This window comes from Athalia rosae, chromosome 5 (genome assembly GCF_917208135.1).
Source record: "Athalia rosae chromosome 5, iyAthRosa1.1, whole genome shotgun sequence".
In the NCBI taxonomy this organism is placed as follows: Eukaryota; Metazoa; Arthropoda; class Insecta; order Hymenoptera; family Athaliidae; genus Athalia; species Athalia rosae.
In genome coordinates, this window is record NC_064030.1 from 260,479 (window position 1) to 280,692 (window position 20,214).

Here is a 20,214-nt window from a genome sequence, read left to right on the forward strand (position 1 = left end):
CACCTATCGAAATCGATCGAGGTATCGCGAATTTTTCATACTTCTGAGCCAAACGGTCGACCCATCTTCATTTGTTTTTCATCGTAGGCTAATTTAATCGACCGATTCGTGTTTCTGAGATAAAAATAGTGCAAAACGTTAAAATACCTCGACAAAGAAATGGTGATCTTGGACCCAAAAGTCGCGGAAAGACACCGGTAATGCACCCCAAGGATCAAGCGTCAAGAATCGGATACTAAAAGGAAGAAGAGTCTCCGGTAGAGACCGTTCTCACGGAAGGTGGGCGGTCCTTGTGAAAAATCAAAATGGTTGCACCGAAAGCAATTCTACGCGTCCGACTAGCAATGCGACAAGTTCACTCTGAGCCGACACAGCAGAGGAAGAACGATGTGAGGTGTCAAATGAGAATAACGGGATTTTTTCTGGTAAAAATATCCGTCATCCGATCATCCCTTTATTTTTGCTTTAGCATCCAAACGCAGAGTTCACAGATACTAACTCGGAGGAGGAGACTGTCACGAGGGCCGAGGAGGACTCGCGCGACCGCGTACGTAGAGAGAGTATTTCAGATCCAAGGATGTCCTCGGGACCTTTCGCTGTCCAATCCCAGTTTCTACATGCGAACGGATCTACTCGTAAACTGAACGACTGTCCATGTCAAAAGGTACGCTGTCTCAGATTCTTTATGCGTATACAATCTTCCCCTGTTTGTTTACAATTTTTTTTTCAATTCTCCGTTACACGCACCCTCGTGTTCTCGTATCAAAATGTTCGTATCGCCGGTCAACGGCCGTAGTATTCATAGAGTACGATCCCCGAAAGTTGGAATCGCATGCGTGGGGATGAAATCGGGTTAAAGATCATCGAGTGTTATCAGTTATACAAGTTTTGCATTATTGTGAAATCATTGACAGTATACAGAGAATTGATTATGAAAATTTCTCACACGTATAGTATAATCATGTAATCTGGTTTTTTTGTGAGAATAGACTTGTGAATACCACTCAATTTGTGGTGTGTTACAACAGTATCAACATTTCCTGCTGATTATTGTTAATGACCTTTGTAAATTTGATGAAGTTTCGTATATTGAGACAATTTCTAGACGGATGCGCTTCCATAAAACAACACTAATAGAATAATCTCACAAACTGTCTATAGGTTCCTGAACAGGGATATTTATTTACAATGTGAAACCTTTTTTCTTCTCAACACTCTCAAATAATTGGAAGTTGTTCAATATCAAGAGTCATCGATCGTCCGTAGGCTGAACGACCCGCGCAGCTTGTAACGTCATATCGTATAAGCTTGATGATCGTCGTTCAATTTCCTCTTACGTAGCGCCGCGTTACAATGATACGAGAGTCTTACATTCTGTAGAATATAGTATACCAGAACAATGTCGAAACAATAATTAAGGTTCCATTCCGAACTACGTGGAATCACATACTTTTTTTTGGTCAAAAGTCCTCGATCTTATCCCCGTTGTCCCTGCTTACCTCTGTTGAATATTTTTTCATTTTTCTAAAGAAATCAAGGTGAGCTTTGCGAATTTTTCCTTCACGGAACACCGAATTGCTCTGGATATCGGTTGACGTGCAAATGTATCGTATAATTCGAAGTTTGCGATATCCTTTGATTGCGAACGATTATTAGCGTTTCGACATTTGTAACATACCGATGAAAAAAAATTTTCAACTTTTGGTCAAGCATTCAGATAATATAAATATCTATAACTAAGAGTGACGTCTATCAATTAATCGTCTATCATTCTGTGCGCTTAGGTCAGAAACATTGTATTTTACATATTTACAAGCCATTTGCAATAGATTATTATTGTTGTTGCTGTTGCTGTTGCTGGTGTTATCATTGTTCTTGTTGTCGTTGTCGTCGTTGATGTTCTCTTTGGAATAATTACTATTATTATTGTTGTTGTTGTTGTTGTTGTTGTTATTGTTGTTATTATGTGAGAAGGATAGCTTAAAAAAGCAAGGAAATATATAAAATTGATAGTTTGGTGCGGACGACTGACCGCGAGTCATATAGTCCAAACTTGCACTTTTTCTGCAACTATGCACCAACTTGCGTGGTCATAATAGGATGAGATAATATGCAAATTCTCGACGTATTTATTTATTAGTTGGTCCAGCTCTCCTTCTCTGAAAACATGGTAGTACTGATGATACGTTATGGCTCCACCTCCGTGATCGGAGGGCAACGACTCTTGCGAAGAAGAGTCGGTCAAAGATCCGTTGCTCGTCGCCGATACTAGACATTCGGATTTTACGGACGCCTGTTGCCTTATCATTGGTGGCCGAGAGGTGATCTCTTCCGAAGCTGAACGTATTCGAGATTCGAGTTTACTTCCGGCTTGTCTGTTTCTATATTCCATATTGCAGGATCCAAGAGATGCTAAACTGCCGTGGTGAGTTTTCTCAGTTGCCGAAGATTCTCGAACCGATTCGGTTTGACTGTAGTCGCTGAAGCTGGTCGTATTCTCTATGGAATCACCGATGTCACTCGACTCGATTGAATTCCCAAAGCTGAGATATGATTTTTCTACCGTCTGATCCTCGCTACCTCCGGTAACGCTGTGCCGGGGATCAATTTCCGTCGAGCGTTGTCCCTTGTACTCGTCTCTGGCACCACTTTTTTCTTCAAAGATGAACTTTTTGCTATTTGGAACTAAAATTAAATCCACGATGTCTTCGGAACTGCTTCTTTCTCTAAGTACATTATTAATCACAGTTCGACTACTCCTATCCGCGTTCGAGCATTCTAACTCTAGCAAAGTGTCGCTCGGTTTATTGTCAGTTTTCGAATTCTCGTCTTCTTTTTGGGATGCGTTTAACCAGGCACGGGTGTCCACTAATTCACTATATTTACAAGTTGCCAATTCTCCATTGCCCGGTGGGTGTTGGTGAGAAGTTAAAGGGGAGTCGACTATAAATGAATCGACAACTTTGGAATCCGTGCTCGTCACACACGAATCCCTGTCGACGCTTCGCTCGTTAAAATCTTCGTTGAATTCTAGTACCGTTTTTTGGCAATACTGGTCAATATCATTAATGAGGTTTTCACTCAATTTCTCGGTGAAATTAATCAGATGCCTACGGCACTCCTCGTCCCACGTTCTTTCCTCCGGGGACAGTGAATTGGGTTTCGAATCACACAACAGTTCCTGCAGCTCCGAGGGGGAAGCGTTCACATTTCTCCAAGAGTTTGTAAATTCGTACGGATCATCTACGGTTGTACATTTTTGTGCTTTTGTCGCGTGTTTGGCGCTGTGCGGTTTCAATTGGATCGCTGTTTCAACGGCATCCTCCAGAGAGCTCGCTACATTAGCTGCCGCTTCCAAAAGTCTAATCGACTGCGACGAAGCTAATGATATTTCCGTCGAAGAGCCGCTCAGACTCGCGGATCCGAGTAATTCGTATGCGCTGTTGTTGTCCAAATGACTGAATTCGGGATGCTTCGAAGCCAAAGGAAGAGGCTTCTCATCGGTAGCTAGCGATGCCTCTTGTTCTTTGATATCTGCCTTCCCGTTATCTGTAATTGTTCAAAGATATTAGCCACGTCAAACTGACGTTATCGCACCGTTCGTACCTTTGTTTGCCACGAAACGTTCGTCCGACACCACGCTGATCACAGAGCCAATGGATTCTGGAGAAGATACGCCGCTGGAGTCGCTGTCCAGGTCATCTGTTTCGGGATTGAATAGTTCCAAGGATAGAAGTCTCGGTAGGGGTCGCGTGACCGTTTCCAAGCGACCGGGAGTAGCTGCTGACGCACGTCGGACCAAAGGAAACGAGGGTTTGCCACATCTCGTGGCAAAACCGGGCTTCTGTCTCAAAAGTTCTTTGATCTGATTCAGTCTTGCGCGACGACTGTTCTCTTCATTGACGGCCAACTCTACGTCGGAGTTCTCGGAGGGCTTCTCGTGGAGAACCGACGTCTCCCCAATTACCGGGACGAGAGATTTCTCCTCCTTTGGGGGGAGCTTGTCCGCTACTGCTGTGGAAACTACCGCTGTGTTTTCCAAGACGATAGGCGTGAGCGGCATCGCAGGGACTTCTTTCGCGACGACGGAACTTTCGAGTAGACGAGTAGACGAGTCGGGTACCTCGGAGCCGTGAAACTCGGGTATTTGCTTTCGGTTAGCGGAACTAGATTCGAGCTCCCCGCCGGATAATAATTTTTCAAACACGGAAGTCTGTTGGCCACCGGGAAAAGCACCGAAGAACGGTCTAGGTGGTATGGAATTGAGAGTGCGAGGGGACAATCCTGGCGGGCTAGTCGGCGGCAACGACTTGCTAGTGGCGGGAAATTGTTTGAGGAGTGGAGATATTGGAATTAGCTTCAATCTTGGTCCCATCAAATCGGGAGGATGTTTGACTCTGGGAGAAGGCGGAGCCGACGTTGCTCTCAATTGATAGCCAGGAGGTGCTGAGATAGCATCGATAATTGACGAAAGATCTTGCTTTGGCACGTATATAACCGAGGCGAAACTATCTTCCGAGTCAACGCTGGTGTCGCTCTGCAAACTGCTGTCCTTGGAGGAATCGGATCCGTCTTCTCGCGACAACCGTCTCTCCGCGGATTCCGCGTCTTTTTTTGCAGCTGGCGCGGTTTTTTCGGTTTTTTCGCCCGGCTTGCACTTCGGCGAGAAAAGCTCACAAGGTACCGAATCGAAACATTCGTCCTCTTCCTCGTTCTCCCCGGATGTCCAACCTTGCAGCATTTTTACAAAGCCATTTTTAATTGACATTCCCGATACCTTTTCTATATTCGTAGTCGACTGCTTTATCCTATTGGTAAGGCCACTTTTCAAGAGTTGGAATCGTTTCGTAGCATTCCCAGAGTACAGCGAGTCCTTGAACGCTTCGAACGCCTTCCGTTTGCATATGATCTCTTCGTTCAGCGACGCCTGCTTCATTATGTTCCTTCGAATCTTCTCCTTTTCTTTCAATCGATCCGCAGACATGAGCTCCTCGTTCAAAGAACTCTGTTTTTGCACATTGCCACGTCTCACGGGTAACTTCCGCATAGTCTAGAAATATAGAGGGGAATCGGTTATCGGACCGTAGCAACGATGCGAAAGAATCTCGTTTACCGTTGGTTGACAATATTTACCCCAAGCTCCGGAATGTCCTTGATGAGTTCTTGGATAGCGGTGTTGTCGGAAATCTCCAAACAAATATCTTCGATGAAATGGGACTTTTGCTTCACAAGCTTGGGCTTGGAGCCGGCGATTGATGGCGTCTCGCTGGTTTCGTTCAGGAATGTGTCGGACGTCAGTGTGGAACAGAGACCGGGAATGCTGGATCGGGATCTCACGAGATTGAGTCTTTGTATTTCCAGAATATCGCCGAGACTCTTCGACTTCACGCTCAGTGTATCGGGGAACTTGTCGAGCATCACGTTGATATCTTCGAGTCGTCGTAGTTCTATCGGCAGGTCGTCCACATCTCCGCTGTCGTCGCGCCGATTGTGTCGCGCGTCTTTTCCCGAACCGTGGCTCCAGGTTTCCAAAAACCAGGGGCGATTCCCAGGGCCACCGCGTTTCCCCCCTGCTAATTTCTACGTGTCAAATATCAAACGTTAGATGACATAAATACGAGCCACCCAACAACGAGAGTAGAAAGTTCTTCGCGGGGACCGTCCGAGATAATTACCTGTAAGGCTCGGCGAACGAAACTGTAACACGTTTCATTGGGACTGGAGAGACTGCTGCTCGAGGGGGACGGGCTCAGCACCGGATCGATCCAATAGCTTTTGCTACCGTACTTCTTTCGGCTGTTTCTAAAACACAGAGAATAAGTTGCGGCGATAACGAACGGTGGCATTGTTGCAGAAAAACTCGAGGAGACCATCCAAGCGTAAAGACCTTTTAGACGCGACAAAGTCCTTGGGGGCGAATTGATTGTATCGTATCTCGTCCGCGTACGGGATTCCCGAGGACCTCGGTTCGGCCGAACACGAGGAATCGAAACGGTAAGCTTTGGGCCACGGAACCAAGACATCTTGAGACTCGAACTGGAAAACGCAACGGCGAGTCGTAGAAAGCCTATCCAGACGGACAGATTCGAGTTCTCGCACGGTCTCGCGGATCGAGCGAAGGGGAATGAGAATGAAAAGTTTTACCTTCCTGTGCCGCTGTTCCATAGCCCATACCGATATGACCAAACGTCCGCCGATCCGTAGGACCCGCGCCAATTCTTTGAGGGCGTGAACTCGTCTCTCCGTTGTGGCAAAGTGATGTACCACGGCGATCGACAGGACCGCGTCGAAGCTGTCATCTCGAAACGGTAAGGACAGGTTGTCGCAAATCAGAACCTGTAATTTCATTGGAAATAATCGGGAGGAACTCTCTCGAGTCCATAATCGGATCTCTCTATTTTTACCTCGTTTTCTTTTTCACGCGCAATGTCCGTGAGGTGCTTGCACCTGTCGGCGCCAACTTTGAATATGCTCTGATTGACGCTCAAGTACTTGCCGTTGCCACAACCTGCGAAATATGTAAGAGATTACGAGAACCGCGACAACGAGGGTAGATCGTTTTTCGGTAGACGTACCGACGTCACAGACAAGGGCTCCGGGTTCGAGCTCTTCGAGAAACTGATATATACGGGGCCAATGTCGACTCTGTGCGGTCTTTTCGGCGCATTGCTCGTAAACCTCGTGCACGTAGGCTTGCTCCAAGGCCACCGACCTAGCTGTCCGTTCCCCGTCGCTTTCAGACATCCCTCTCGCTAAGATAATGACTCCTTACCCGCATCCACGCACTCGTTGCGATACTACTGTAACAAAGGATCGCAATGTCAGAGGAATCACGCTCGATAAAATTGTACGTGTTCGTCGAACCTCTCACACGCTGTGCAATCGTACGACGCGACGTTGAAATCGAAGGGAAATATTAGCAAACAACGTCGCACTCGCCCGTATAGAAGTGTACCTCGCTCGAACCACATCGCCGGGAGAGAACCTGCAGATCCGCGGCTCTGAGGCGACGCATTCGATATACTCTACTCATGACCGTTGAAGGGTGAAACTGATAACAAAGATCCGAAGATAGGGCGCGGGTCGTTCGACCTTCTCGGAGGATTTCAACAGGTATATTATCGCGAAAAAATGATTGAAAAGCACATACTTTCGGCATTAATTTATACGCGACCGTTTCCAAGGCCCCGGTCACGGTCTGACCCGGACGAACGTTCTTCTCGTTACGGACCCCGTTTCGCATCGTATACCTATACCTGTACGTACATTCGACGTGGTTGCAGGTAAAATTTACCGACCCACACTACGTGGCACACCCACAGACCAACACACGGCTCGGGGTACAAAATCCACCTATTGCGAGCGATTCACCGGCGTAACTTGGGGCCAAATTCCAGCGATCGGTTGAACGATCCCGACCTCGAGGGATCTGCGGAGAACGGAATTGAGAGGAAAAAAAGGCAGCAAATTATAGCAGCCGCAAAGGATGCGAATCGGAGGAATTCCAACTCGGAGGACAATCATTCGTAGAGTCTGAAGGTCAGCCGTTCGAGTCGTAACGCAATATTTACGCCATTGCTTGAAATCTAGCCATACAATCGGTATAATTCATTACGGAGCAGGCGTCCCGGAACTGTATTATTCCGCGGTGTGCGAAGTGAAAAAAACGGGAGCAACCGGGTCGCGTATAAGGTAGAGACCAACCTAATACCTGTATATTGCGTAATACCTTCTCACTCTTTTGTAATTCTCCCGGGGCTTGGGGGATTTAAAGAGAGACTCGAGGCACGACGTCATCCGACAGTTAGCGGCTTGGCGGGAAAGTCGAGGTACGAGGTCCGGAAGATATACGTACGCGTAAGCGGAGAGTGCGGATTTACCAGGGGAGCGGACGGAAGGGAGTCAGGGGTGAAAATTTTCAATCCGGGAAACGATGCGAACATCTTTAGGAACTATACACGGTCCTCTCGTCCTCAACTTCCGACGATTACATAGGTATAAATATTACCGAGCCGTTCGGGTTGAGATGACCCGAATCGGAATTATCAGATAAAGCAATCGAGCTCTTCAAACACTTTTTTGTCGAGATAAGGCGGAATGATCCAGATATTTTCAAATCAAAAACTGACGGACGCTTTACAGTACCGCGGGCATGAGGATCCGGTCAGCCATCGGTGACTCCGAACCGATACAATTGGAAATTATTCGGTATTCGGACGGATCGAGGCATTCTGGAAACCAGTAGCCGATCCGAGTATCGGTTTTTTAATTTTCCATTTTTCTTCCGATTCTGTCGAAAACGACACTTTTACAGCATCGACGGATCGACGAATGAAACCGACGAGGTCTAATCCATATCTCCAAACGAAAAGAATTCAATATGAACTATTGATAGTTTCAAATCCCCACCCAAATCACGCGAGCATAAGCAACACTTGGGTACATGGAAATCTTTAAATACAAAATAGCAGTGTTTGCATTGCGCGTAGAGTAGCTAGTATACATGTATGTACAGTGGTCAGCCGTACGGTCAACTGTAATAAAAAGTTGCGGAACCCCAAAAAAACGCCGCGGAACGTATTCGGAGTCCGTGATGCATATTTTATAACCAAGGACAGCGGGTAATAGCCGCGATATTAACATGCGTCGAGCGAAACACACGTAGTCGGCACATGTGACTAAAAATAAGGGTAATCACGTATAAGACAGCTCGTACGCCACGCTCGACGATTAAGAAAGAGATACCGAATCGATAATTATTTATCGGAGCTTCGTCGACGTACATCGCTATTCGAATTCCTGGCCAGGTATAAGCGACACCGTCGTAAAGATTATAATCGAGAATCTTCGTTTCAAATGAAAGTTGAAATCGCCCAAAGGGTGCCGGGGTTCCCGTCTCTCCTTTTACTCCGTCATAGGTGAACTCGGACGACATCGGGACACGCGATAAGGTCGAACACGCCCTTGCCGCTGACGTTCTCCGCGAAAGAGATGAAATTTGACAGAGGCAACGAAGACGCTGCAGCTGCAGCTGGTCGATCGAAAGATGCGGTACAATTCTGGACTTGTTGCCATTTCGTGCAGGACGCGCGATGCGAAGAAGGATATCAGACGGGGAATGAATGGGAGAAATGTTTTCATACGAGTGTAAGCTCAGAACGAAGAAGGAACTCGGCGTACGCGTACAACACGATGGAGAACTCCGACGAGAGAGCTCGACGCGACTCGGACGCAGTTACAGAGTATTCCGGTGCACCGTACGGTGTACGGTGTACGGTGCAGTCGATGCAGTCGACGCGTTGCGTGCGTGTCTCGTTGGAAACGGCGGTGGCTGCGGCGGGGACGGTGCACTCGTTAATTGACCTGCAGGGGTGGTCCATGCGCCGCAAGGAGGACGTCATCGCCTCCCCGTAGCGGTAGCGGGAGGATCGAGAGTAGGAGTTTTCTTCCCGCATCGGCGACTGCGCGGTAAATTTGCTCAATATTGCGAGATGTGCTTTCAGGACCACGGCACAACGACAACGACGCGACGTACCAGCTTCCTTCCTCGTCGTGTACCGGTTCAACCAGTTCACAGACATCGAACCACCCTCGCCCAGTTGCGTCCGACACAAGCGGGACGGAAAACGTCGACGGTTCCGTCATGTTGCAACACATGTGTACACGGATGTACGTACTCGTGCATGTAGGTACGTTTGAAAACTAAGGAGGATACTCGTTCCGCTACAGAGAGCTCGCGGAGACGTCGATCCGATTCGTACAAGTTCGCCCGTGCGATATCCTGACATCGGTATACAAATATTGTTACGATCTCTCGATTCTCGAGCTCCCAAATTCTCTTGGCGATCCGACTGAGAAAAGCTTCGACCGTAATTTGATCGGGCGCGGAGCACCCGGTGACAATCCGGGCAACGGTTCCCTCCTGCGAGGTGGGAGGGACGAACGTATACCTCGTATGTGGAACAAAAATTGAGGGCGAGAGGCGGGGAGGAGTTTTGCGGGTGGTCGAGAGTTTCGGTGTAATATCGCGGGGTGAAGGAAAAAAACAAAAATAGCTATATAGACGGGAGATCGCTTCTCGTTATACGTCTCGCGCGGGTACGAAACTGGCCCAACTTTTTATGACATCTCAAGGCCGTGCAGCGAACTCCGTTTGCTTCGAAAAAACCGAAAAGAGAGACGCGAGAATAAATGAGAAAAAAAAACTATCGGCCGTTTCGATCGTCGCGACGTCGATGTCGAGATGTTTGGTATTATTGGACTACTATCCCGGTTCAATCGACACGCGACAATGAGCTGTCCGAAAATAGCCGCAGCTATAGTGCGAAAATTTAGGGCACTGCGGAGAGTACGAGCTCGCGTCTCGGTAGATCGATGGGAAACTACAAACTCATTGCCAGGTCGGCGGACGGAGGGAGGATACGCCGTGGGTCCGAATTATCGTCGATACGCTGCTGGGCAAAGCATCAACGAAACTTTCCGACATTGAATCGCGCCGCTGAGTTTTTTTGTCCGCACGATGCACCCGGGGACAGAGATCAGAGACGATCGGTCGTCGAGTTTCGTTGTCCCGGTTCTCTTTTCTCTTTCACTTGGACGACATCGTACCAGCGGGCCTCGTCGTGGCGTCCGCGTGATCGATGCGATCCCGATACACGCGTTGCACCTATCGCGTATCGTACACCTACACGCGTGGGTTTCGAGGGTAGAAAGCGATCGAGAAGAAACTAGGAAAAAAACGAAATCCAATTGTAAATGAAAGAAGAAAAAAAATGGTACATTACAGCGCAAACATCGTATAGGAGGTGTACGTATACGCGGCATCGAAGAAAAACAATCAGCGCAGGGTTATTATTAAGATATATCCTAGAAACCTGAATAGTAGAATCTAACAGAGGTGTAGAGAGAAAAAAGGAAATGAGAAAAAAAGGCGGCGGATCAAAATTACCAGATGTATGTGGCTTGGAACGAATTACCCGTTTACGATATACGCATACACCTGTGTATACGTACATTGCGCTGAGACAAATGTGTGTGCATGCGGTAGGTACATAATAATGGACACGTTCTCGAGTTACATTCTCGAAACGTTGGTTAAATAGCCTTGTCCTCGGTGGTGCAGCGGCACAGAGGTAGGTGCGGTATGACTCGGTAAACTCTGTCATAGTTTGTGCCGCCAATGGTAAGGACAACCTCGACCAATAATTCCCGCGGCAGGTAGCATTCGCCTGGAAATCACCTTGTAAAAATTGACTTACCGAACGTTTCTACGTATACCTCCGTACACCGCATTATTACGTACACACAATACCTTCTACGTATCGTATACGCAAATGCGATTATACGCGCGCTGCACCGCGGCCGCAACGACCCGCTGCACCTCTGCAGGTGGATCGTAAAAAATTCAAGTGTCGAACCGAGCCGCGCATCGCCCGAGATAAAACCGCGACGCGGTACGTCGAATCGTTTCCAAGTGAAAATAATTTCACGACGATAACGACAACGTCGACGTTCGAAACTCTCCAGCGACATTATTCTCGCGCGTCTGTGATATTCGACGAAAAGGAGAGGACGAAATCTTCCCAGTCGTTCGCCGCGACGCGCAGCGTATACGTAAGACCGTTACTCAAGAGGATACGTCGGCGATTTTTGGCATTGCCTCGAGATCGAGGTGCCTTGATCCGAAGAGCGGACATTCGAATAAAACCCCTTCCAGCTATTCTCGCGGTAATGACAATTATCGGCGTCGCGAGGTCGCGTAGCCACGTCTGCCGTACCGTGTAGTATGGGTCTCTTTTATTTTTGAATAATGAAACGTACGTAGCGTATACACCGTATCAATTATATACGGGTAATCTACCTACATCCATTGAACGTTGACGATATTTCGTCGCGGCGCGACGGCGTAGAAAAAGTGATCTAGTTCACATAGCGCGTATTATACCGCGTGACGTACGTTAGAATCGTCGACTAATGAGAAAAAGCATCGACGATAATCCACCGCGCAAAGAATTTATCGGCACGGTAACTTTCTCTGGCGCTGGGCATTTGTAAAACTGGTTTGAAGATTGATCGCCGAGCGATCGCGCTACGATACACGATAATACGTGGACTACCGTTGCGACTTACACAATATGCACGGGTTCGTAATAGCTAACTGGACCGTTATATTCGCACCGCTGTATCATTTTTCAATTGTTACGCAACCGTAGGATCAAACGGAAGAGAAAAAAAATTTACTCGTAAACTGCGGCGGAACAGGATCGCGGTGCAGGACGAGAGGGATCATACGACGTTTAAAATTGTCCTGCGAATTGTTCTTTCTCCCCCGCGGTATAGGTCGAGACGATATCCGTCGCAAGCTCTGCGACCTTTGACCTGTGAAGGGTCGAAGCGGCGCGATATTCGGATCAGGCCAAGAGGAGGCGAGAGATCCTCGAAAAGAAAGAGGGGGATGTCGGCGACGTGCATCGCACGTAATACCCCTACTCAGGGTCAATTGTTGAACGGGAATAGGCGAGAAATAGTTTTTCAACGTTGGAGCCGCAATAATATTCGCGTACGAGAGTATTGTCAATCACCCCCTCCCCCCCGTCGATACGCGACGTGCGTCCCTTCAAACTTGATAACTTTCCACGGCACCGTGCACGGGGGGGGGGCACGCGAACGCTCGTGGCTGGGTAGGTGCCCGAATCGGAGAATTTGTCGAATTACTTACGACGTAAAACTCGACTTCATTCACTCTTTTTTTCGATCCTATTATCCATTTTAGGAAGAAAATCCAACGCGTGCCGATGTAAGTGGCACGCGACGACTCGATCGTGGCGAGACTTTCTTCGTGCAATTTCCGCCGACTTTCCACACGACTGAACCATATCGCGTACACGCAGATAATATCGACGGTTATGGGTAGGTGTATAATATGCATGGGCGCCGTGTGTGCAATAGTTAATGATAGATTATTCGACATCGAACGCGACGGTTAATTTTTCTAGAAACATAGAGAAGATAAAAGTGTAATATACTGTGCATTATGCGCAACCAGAGATCAATAAATAAATAAATAAATAAATAAATGAATAAATAAATGAAATGAAATGAAATGTCGACAGGAAGAGAAGAAGATATTCGCAAAGTCGTACGGAGATGGCTGCGACTCGGATACATCTATACTACATATAATACCTGTTATAGACATGCACGTGATATGAGTATGCTAAAAATAGAAGAGCGAAAAATGTGCGCCCCTTCAAAGGCTGTCGAGGGAGGCTGCGAGAGAAGGAGTAGAAGACGAAGAAGAAAGACGGGGGAAGGGATGGAGTGGTGCGACGGCGGTATCGGCGGTTGGGGGTTGAAGAGGAGGATCGGTGGCGCGTGGGCGACGTTGGTGCCGAGGAAGTATGGATGTTTATAGGTATGGAATACTTATGGGTGTATACCTACACCCACGTCTGTATGTGTGTGCGATGTATATACGCGCGCACCTAAACGAACGTTATACACCGGAGGGTTGAAAGGGGGATGGATACGGCAATAGATACAGGAACAGCCGAAGCAGCGTGCCAGCGCAAGGGTGGCCGCCATGAATGAAAGCGGCGCGTTATCGATTTATCCGCATTCCGTACCGCCCTATTTACTAAGTATACGGTAAACACTACGATTCTACAACATCGAACGAATGGGATACACATTTTTGAGAAAGCAACCTTGTCGCGTCCTACGTACCTGTACCCAATGTCGAATACAACGACGATTCGCAAGTAAACATGTTGTCCACGACAGCGGACAGCGGTACACCGTTACTTTTCATATTAATCCCACCCTATGGAAAATCGGAATAACCGTACCGATCGCGGAACGCACTTTCGCTAACCCGTTTCCATACCCGTAGGTACAGGTGAACGTGAAAGAAGATAATTTGGACGAAAGTGTGAAAAAATCAGCTGTAGGTTCCCGATTGATCGTCTCTTTCGTTGAACTTTGGTATACCGTCGTTCAACGGTGTTACTACTCGTTACACAACCGAATTCTTCGTATCGCGAAACTGTTTCCCCGCACCGCTGCGTGCATCGGAATCGCTGCAGGTTCTGTAACGTCGTTACGTTGGAAAGGTTCGCCTAATAATTTCGAATGAAATCAAATTTCAGGCTCAATTGACGAAGGAGAAGAACGGTGGTCGATCGGAAAGATTTGACGTGAAACCTACCTCTGTCATATCAGCGGATGCCCCTTCATCTTTGCTTCGAAGAATTACGTTTGAAACGGTCGCAACGATTGACGAGACGATTCACTTTGCCCACTGATTTAACGATCTCGCCGAACGCCATAACTCCTCTTCATGTGGTTGATAAATGACACGTACCGTATATGTGTGCAATCTACTTCTTCTCTACTACATGTCCGCAGCTTTCGGCACGCGGTTTACATCATTTTATATGTAAACGTGTATTCTAATTTTTGTTTCAGCTTTGACCCGGATCATCGAAACCGATGATTCGCTCTATTCGCGGCGTATCTTTCACCCCGCAGAAACTCCGATAAATTTCGTTTACTCTTCAGACCGACCAGTCCCGTCCACCGTCCATCGGAGAGCCCCGTATCAGTAGACGAATACTCCGAGGGTTGCTACCGCGATTCGAAAGCTCACCACCAGACAGAGCTACCGTTCCCTGGCGCATTACGCTTCTCTACATATAAGCTCTCGGAGCTTTTCCGTATGCACGTACTACATACAACCCCGCACGCTCACCAGCGAAAATCTTACACCTATGCGGTGGCCCTGTATTTCATCATTCACCTTTCGTACTCGTCCTCGACGTCGTCGTTGATGTCGATATTGCCCCCCTGGTATTACGTGACGTGGTATAGATGTTACGTAAATATAACACGAATACCTGCGTACCGAGTGTAAGCGTAACTCGTACGCATCGTGCGTACAGGTATAATATGGTACCTGTTTCATGTCCTCTCCGCTCCGGACGAAACATGGATACCTATTATACGTTGTACATGCGTACGCGTATCATTTACCTTCGTACGTACGACCGTCGTACGCGTATCTGTACAATAGTCGGATGAGCATACCGTACCTGATATACATGAAAGAATCGCGCGTAATTACTTCTCGGAAAAGGTCCAAAATAACGGACACACGAGTTCTTAGCTCATTACGTCACTTCATTCACTCCGAACCAGACTCCGTTGTATATATATATATATACGCTGCCTGTCGCGATTCCATCTTAAACTTTCAAATGACCGATTAAAAATCTCGTTCCATCCGCGGAATGAAATTTTTATACGCGCAGAAGTCATCCGCATTGTGTTGCATCGTTGTTCGAGAAATGGGGGAGTATTGGGATTGTTGTATCACTGGGGGTTCATAGATCCCCGAAGGGGAAGCTCCTCCGGTTGTCCGGCCATTCGATACGTACAAGTGTACGTATTCCCCCACCGTCGTCCTGATCCAGGTGCGAGTAGTGGGTGCCGGCAGAGGTAGGATATAGAGTTTTAAAGTCGTTTGGTATCGGTGCGAGGCAGGGTATTCATCCCACGAGATCAAAGCTGTTTACATACTTTGAGATCTCACGATCGTATCGTGCGTGAGTTTGAAAGTCTTGGATTGAGAAAATAGTTTGTTCGTTGTCGAGGTTCTTTTTCCTAACGGCGCGTTGTGGACTGTAATAATTACATAAATTCGAGTTTCGAAAATACATGACAACTGACCGTGGTAAGAAATTGTATCGCGACATCCGGTTGGAGGAAAGTGATCCGTATTTTATTTGTTCGTTTTCCTTACGAGATACAATAATTAAGTGGATATTGAAAATTGAGAAACAATATCACAACCATTGTCCATCTTTATGTTTGCAATACGCGTAACTGATTATAGATTTTTCGATATCGGTGAAACGATCCAAAGTATCTCTTATTGATACGAATGAAGCAATGCACGATAATTGAGATAAAAATTGATAAAATACGCAATCGTTGCAGTATATAAAACCATACAACGGAACTTCGGCCACATCGTGAGGAAAATTACGTCCGCTTTGATCCTTGTGTACGTTCTCTACGACGCGAGCCCAAATTCATAGGTAAGATGCACGGCCAACTAACCGTTGCCACAAAAATGATCGTATATTCACATTTGCGTATAAAGTTGTATCCAAGCGAGAGTTTACTTTCAATTTTGGGCGCGACGCGATTTTAGAATGGCGTTTTCTGCGGCAAAATATACCAATTCAATTATTTACGTGTACCTATATATTCGTGTGGCAATCTATTAAAATGTCAAAGAAAGTACCGTTGTAAATGTTTACGTTTATTACATCTTTATCAAAGACAACGGTCATCGAAACCCCGTATGATAGGTTTCGATTGGAAAGATCGCGATCAAAAATTTTTGAACCTATGTATACCGACTGGTGAAACATTTCAAACCTTCAAAAATCCTCGCTCAGATAGGATATGGTGTGATTTACAAAATATAACCGGTCGACTTTTGCAATAAATTTTTCACGAGTCGGGTGGGATCGCAGGTAACGGCGAGGAGATTTAAATCCCCCGACCATCTGAATTTAAATACCTCGACGAATACCCGCTGCACGTGCATCACGTGTACAGTGGGCGTGTTCGTCATAAACGCCAATTGGGTACTTCGTTAGGACCAACCTTCGACCTTATCATCTGGAAAATTAACGCACAGTGCTCCAGTTATGGACTGCTACTCAACTAATTTTTGTATTAGGCATTTTTTTACGCATATGCCATGCACGAATAGGGCATTTATGTTCAAAATTTGGAATAATATCTTAAATTTTAACAACTTCCGACAAACCACGTGGCTCTAACGGTAACAGTAGGTATCAGCAACTGTCACGGCCATGGAAACAGAAACGGACCGTCGACGTCAACGAATAATGTACTTTTAATTTTGGAGATATATAATTTAGGGATAACGATTGATGTTCGGGGTTAAATAGTCGCTCAACTTGCACTTTTCTGCAGTGATAACTATAACGTAGGCAACTGTCATTTATGTCAATTTTTCTGTGTTCACCTAACCATCAAAACCACCACATTTGAAACTGACAGGTAATGTAAAAAAGAAAAACAACAATAATAATGAAACAAAAATTTCGCTCGCAACAAAGCTAGAATAAACAATCTGACTGCACAGTGTGTAACATGATATGCGTTCCAACAACGACAATCTCTGATTCATGACCGCTCTTGGTTCTTTGTTTTCTCTCGATATGTCTATCTAATCTACTTCCCTTGGGTACTCTGTACTTTTCCAATAAAAAAGTTTACGAATTCTGGAACCCACCGGTTAGAAATCAACGATCATCATAGCTGTTAGTGTCTGTAAAATTACTGTATTAATCTAAAATGTAGATGGAGGGAAGTCATGTCGCACACTGGGGGAAAACAGATGCACGTGTGTAAAAATGAAATGGGGCATTGGGTGAAAGTATGCTTTGCCTCGGAGGTCTTACATCTGATCAGTCTGGCAGGAACTCTGCACCACATTTGTAGGGTTTCTTGGACTGTTCTGTCTGTTTGTATACCTCTTTTCTAATGACAAGTTATCGTGCAATAGTGTTAACATATATTTCAGACAATAAATCAGGCATTGAGTAATTTTTAAAATCAATCTTTCACACTGATACTTTCGACGCTTGGGTCGTATTGAACTATCAATACAAAACGCATGTCACAGAATGTTTCAGATTGTATGGATATCCTGTTCGGTGATTTTACTAGCAAATCTTGCCGCTCCTCTCGAAAATGGCCTTGCCCTAACTCCACCTATGGGCTGGCTGTCATGGGAAAGGTTTCGATGTAATACCGACTGCAAAAATGATCCTGACAATTGTATCAGGTGAGATACAAAAATAGTGGAGATGACAAACGTTTTTATAAAACGAAGTTCCCTTATCATACGATAATTATTTTTTGTTATTTTTTCCAATCTATAAAGCCTTTATTCGCCAATTATGTTAGTTCGTACATTATAATTTCGTATGATTTCGAATAAATTCGTAGATTGAAAGTGTTATTCGTATCCAACAACTAAATTCTTGAATTAAGATCTGTAATTCAGAATTTATCTGACATGTAATCTCATACTCAACAAATAATTTGTGGATTTGGTGAGTAAATAGAGATAAAACAATCCCGTTGATGGTGAAAAAGAAAAAACATTGTAATATATTGCGATACTGTAGTAATAATGTTGTTCAACAATATCTTTGCGGATACTTTGACCTCTTATGTTGCAACTGCTGAATAACCTTTTTCTTGCAGAGATCAACTTTTTCGCACAATGACAGATATCATTGTAGCAGAAGGGTATGCTGATCTTGGATATGAGTATGTGAACATTGATGATTGTTGGATGGAAAGGGAAAGAAGCTACGATGGTGTGCTTGTACCAGATAGGCAACGTTTTCCTTATGGCATGAAGAATCTTGCCGATTATGTAAGGTTTTAATATCCATTATAGATAATTCGAAAAGGCAATGGATTAAGATTAGAAATAATTTTTAGTATTCGGGAAGTAATATTACATAATTGCTGAAATGAATGTAAAATTAAATACCAGTCAGAAAATCATAAAATTTGCCATGTAAAGTTTATGATCAAATTTTAAATAAGCGGATGATAATAACTTATTACCTAACTTGACTGATCAATGAACTCTACAGGTTCACTCCAAGGGACTGAAATTTGGGATTTATGAGGATTATGGCAATTTCACATGTGGGGGTTATCCAGGTATTTTAGGCCATCTCGAAACTGACGCTAATACCATTGCATCTTGGGATGTTGATTATGTGAAATTAGATGGCTGCTACACTCTCCCAAAAGATATGGACAAAGGTACGATTTGGCACACAAGTTGTGAGTCATATTTTAAATTTGATTCTATTTCAGGATATCCTGAGTTTGGATATCACCTGAATCGCACAGGACGGCCCATGGTTTACTCATGCAGCTGGCCAGTTTATCAAACTTTTGCCGGCATGCAGGTTTGTTGAACCGTATTCTTATCAATATTTCATTTTTATGAAATAAATTACACAGCATTTTATGAATTTCTAGCCCAACTTCTCTGCCATAATAGAGCACTGCAATTTGTGGCGAAATTACGTAGACATTCAAGATTCCTGGACTAGTGTAGAAAGCATAATGGATTACTTTGGTGATAACCAAGATGCTATTGTGCCGAATGCAGGCCCGGGTCATTGGAATGATCCAGATATGCTAATCATTGGTAATTTTGGGCTAAGCTATGAACAGAGTAAGTCGCAAATGGCCTTATGGTCTATAATAGCTGCACCACTGTTCATGTCTGTTGATCTTAGGACAATTAGGCCAGAATATAAAGCAATTTTACAGAATAGAAAAATAATTGCGGTCGACCAGGATCCTCTGGGAATCCAGGGACGCAGAATCTATAAGGTGAGCCAAGACTAACGCGATACGCGGTTGATACCATTATCGAAGTAACTTGATAACATTGTTCTTACAACTTATAGCACAAGGGTATTGAAATATGGGCAAGACCTATTGGTCCGGTTTACCAAAACTATTATTCGTATGCGATTGCATTTTTCAATCGTCGGTCCGATGGCACCCCTTCTGATGTGTCAGTGACATTGAAAGAACTTGGACTTGCCTATCCCGAGGGCTACAGAGTAGAGGTAAGTTATACATTTGTTTATTTCATTTCTCACTGAAAAGATTTCAATACTAGTCTCGACGTGATTATGACATTTGCTTTACTTTCAGGACTTGTACGAAGATGTCGATTACGGGGTACTGACTCCGCAAACTAAAATTAAGGTGAAAGTAAATCCCTCGGGTGTTGTTATTCTACGAGCTGACTTGGAATTGGAAGATTTGCTCACCAGAAATAACTACACCCCCTTCCCTGCTTTAAACCAGGTCTTTGAGGTCAGACAGAATTCGTTTAAGTGATGAACAAATTAATGACTATAAATAATAATGGCAATATCTGATCATATCAGTTTTTGTACGACGAAATTTCAACTATCTCTTTTTTTCTTGGAAAACGTTATTGTAAATTAAATAAGATTGTACGTGTAGAAATTAAAATGTGAGAAAGTCTACTTACATGTTCGACGACATTTCTTAAAATCATCTCCGGCTTATCCTTTCTCGTGTTTTCTTACAATACATCGT

General features: G+C 45.2%; 3 protein-coding genes across 12 annotated transcripts; 2 read left to right on the forward strand and 1 right to left on the reverse strand.

Moving 5' to 3' along the window:
- Positions 1–20: 20 nt before the first annotated feature.
- Positions 21–14,303, forward strand: LOC125501014. Of its 3 annotated transcripts, none has more exons than XM_048655560.1 (3): positions 21–425; positions 470–664; positions 14,148–14,303. In XM_048655560.1, exons 1-3 carry the CDS (start codon positions 306–308, stop codon positions 14,301–14,303), a joined length of 471 nt encoding a protein of 156 aa, XP_048511517.1. In that variant the 5' UTR covers positions 21–305. The 3 variants fall into 3 exon arrangements, with proteins under 3 accessions (XP_048511517.1, XP_048511519.1, XP_048511518.1); XM_048655562.1 differs by lacking the exon at positions 14,148–14,303 and adding an exon at positions 7,284–7,461 and having other exon boundaries at positions 24–425; XM_048655561.1 differs by having other exon boundaries at positions 43–389.
- Positions 871–14,344, reverse strand: LOC105682942. Of its 5 annotated transcripts, none has more exons than XM_012395202.3 (9): positions 14,207–14,344; positions 6,576–6,797; positions 6,405–6,508; positions 6,145–6,336; positions 5,888–6,036; positions 5,676–5,802; positions 5,134–5,580; positions 3,607–5,050; positions 871–3,549 (listed from the first exon to the last, which is right to left on the reverse strand). In XM_012395202.3, exons 2-9 carry the CDS (start codon positions 6,742–6,744, stop codon positions 2,039–2,041), a joined length of 4,143 nt encoding a protein of 1,380 aa, XP_012250625.2. In that variant the 5' UTR covers positions 6,745–6,797; positions 14,207–14,344; the 3' UTR covers positions 871–2,038. The 5 variants fall into 5 exon arrangements, with proteins under 5 accessions (XP_012250625.2, XP_012250628.2, XP_012250624.2 ...); XM_012395205.3 differs by having other exon boundaries at positions 5,676–5,796; positions 6,576–6,800; positions 14,207–14,341; XM_012395201.3 differs by having other exon boundaries at positions 6,576–6,800; positions 14,207–14,341.
- A 1,652-nt stretch (positions 14,345–15,996) lies between these two features.
- LOC105694104 (alpha-N-acetylgalactosaminidase) lies at positions 15,997–20,145 on the forward strand. 4 transcript variants are annotated; one of them, XM_048655557.1, is made up of 9 exons: positions 16,868–17,097; positions 17,401–17,563; positions 17,726–17,887; positions 18,313–18,487; positions 18,714–18,888; positions 18,943–19,037; positions 19,111–19,470; positions 19,548–19,712; positions 19,801–20,145. In XM_048655557.1, exons 3-9 carry the CDS (start codon positions 17,727–17,729, stop codon positions 19,987–19,989), a joined length of 1,320 nt encoding a protein of 439 aa, XP_048511514.1. In that variant the 5' UTR covers positions 16,868–17,097; positions 17,401–17,563; position 17,726; the 3' UTR covers positions 19,990–20,145. The 4 variants fall into 4 exon arrangements, with proteins under 4 accessions (XP_012269902.1, XP_048511514.1, XP_012269897.1 ...); XM_012414479.3 differs by lacking the exons at positions 16,868–17,097; positions 17,401–17,563 and adding an exon at positions 15,997–16,097; XM_012414474.3 differs by lacking the exon at positions 17,401–17,563.
- Positions 20,146–20,214: the final 69 nt, after the last annotated feature.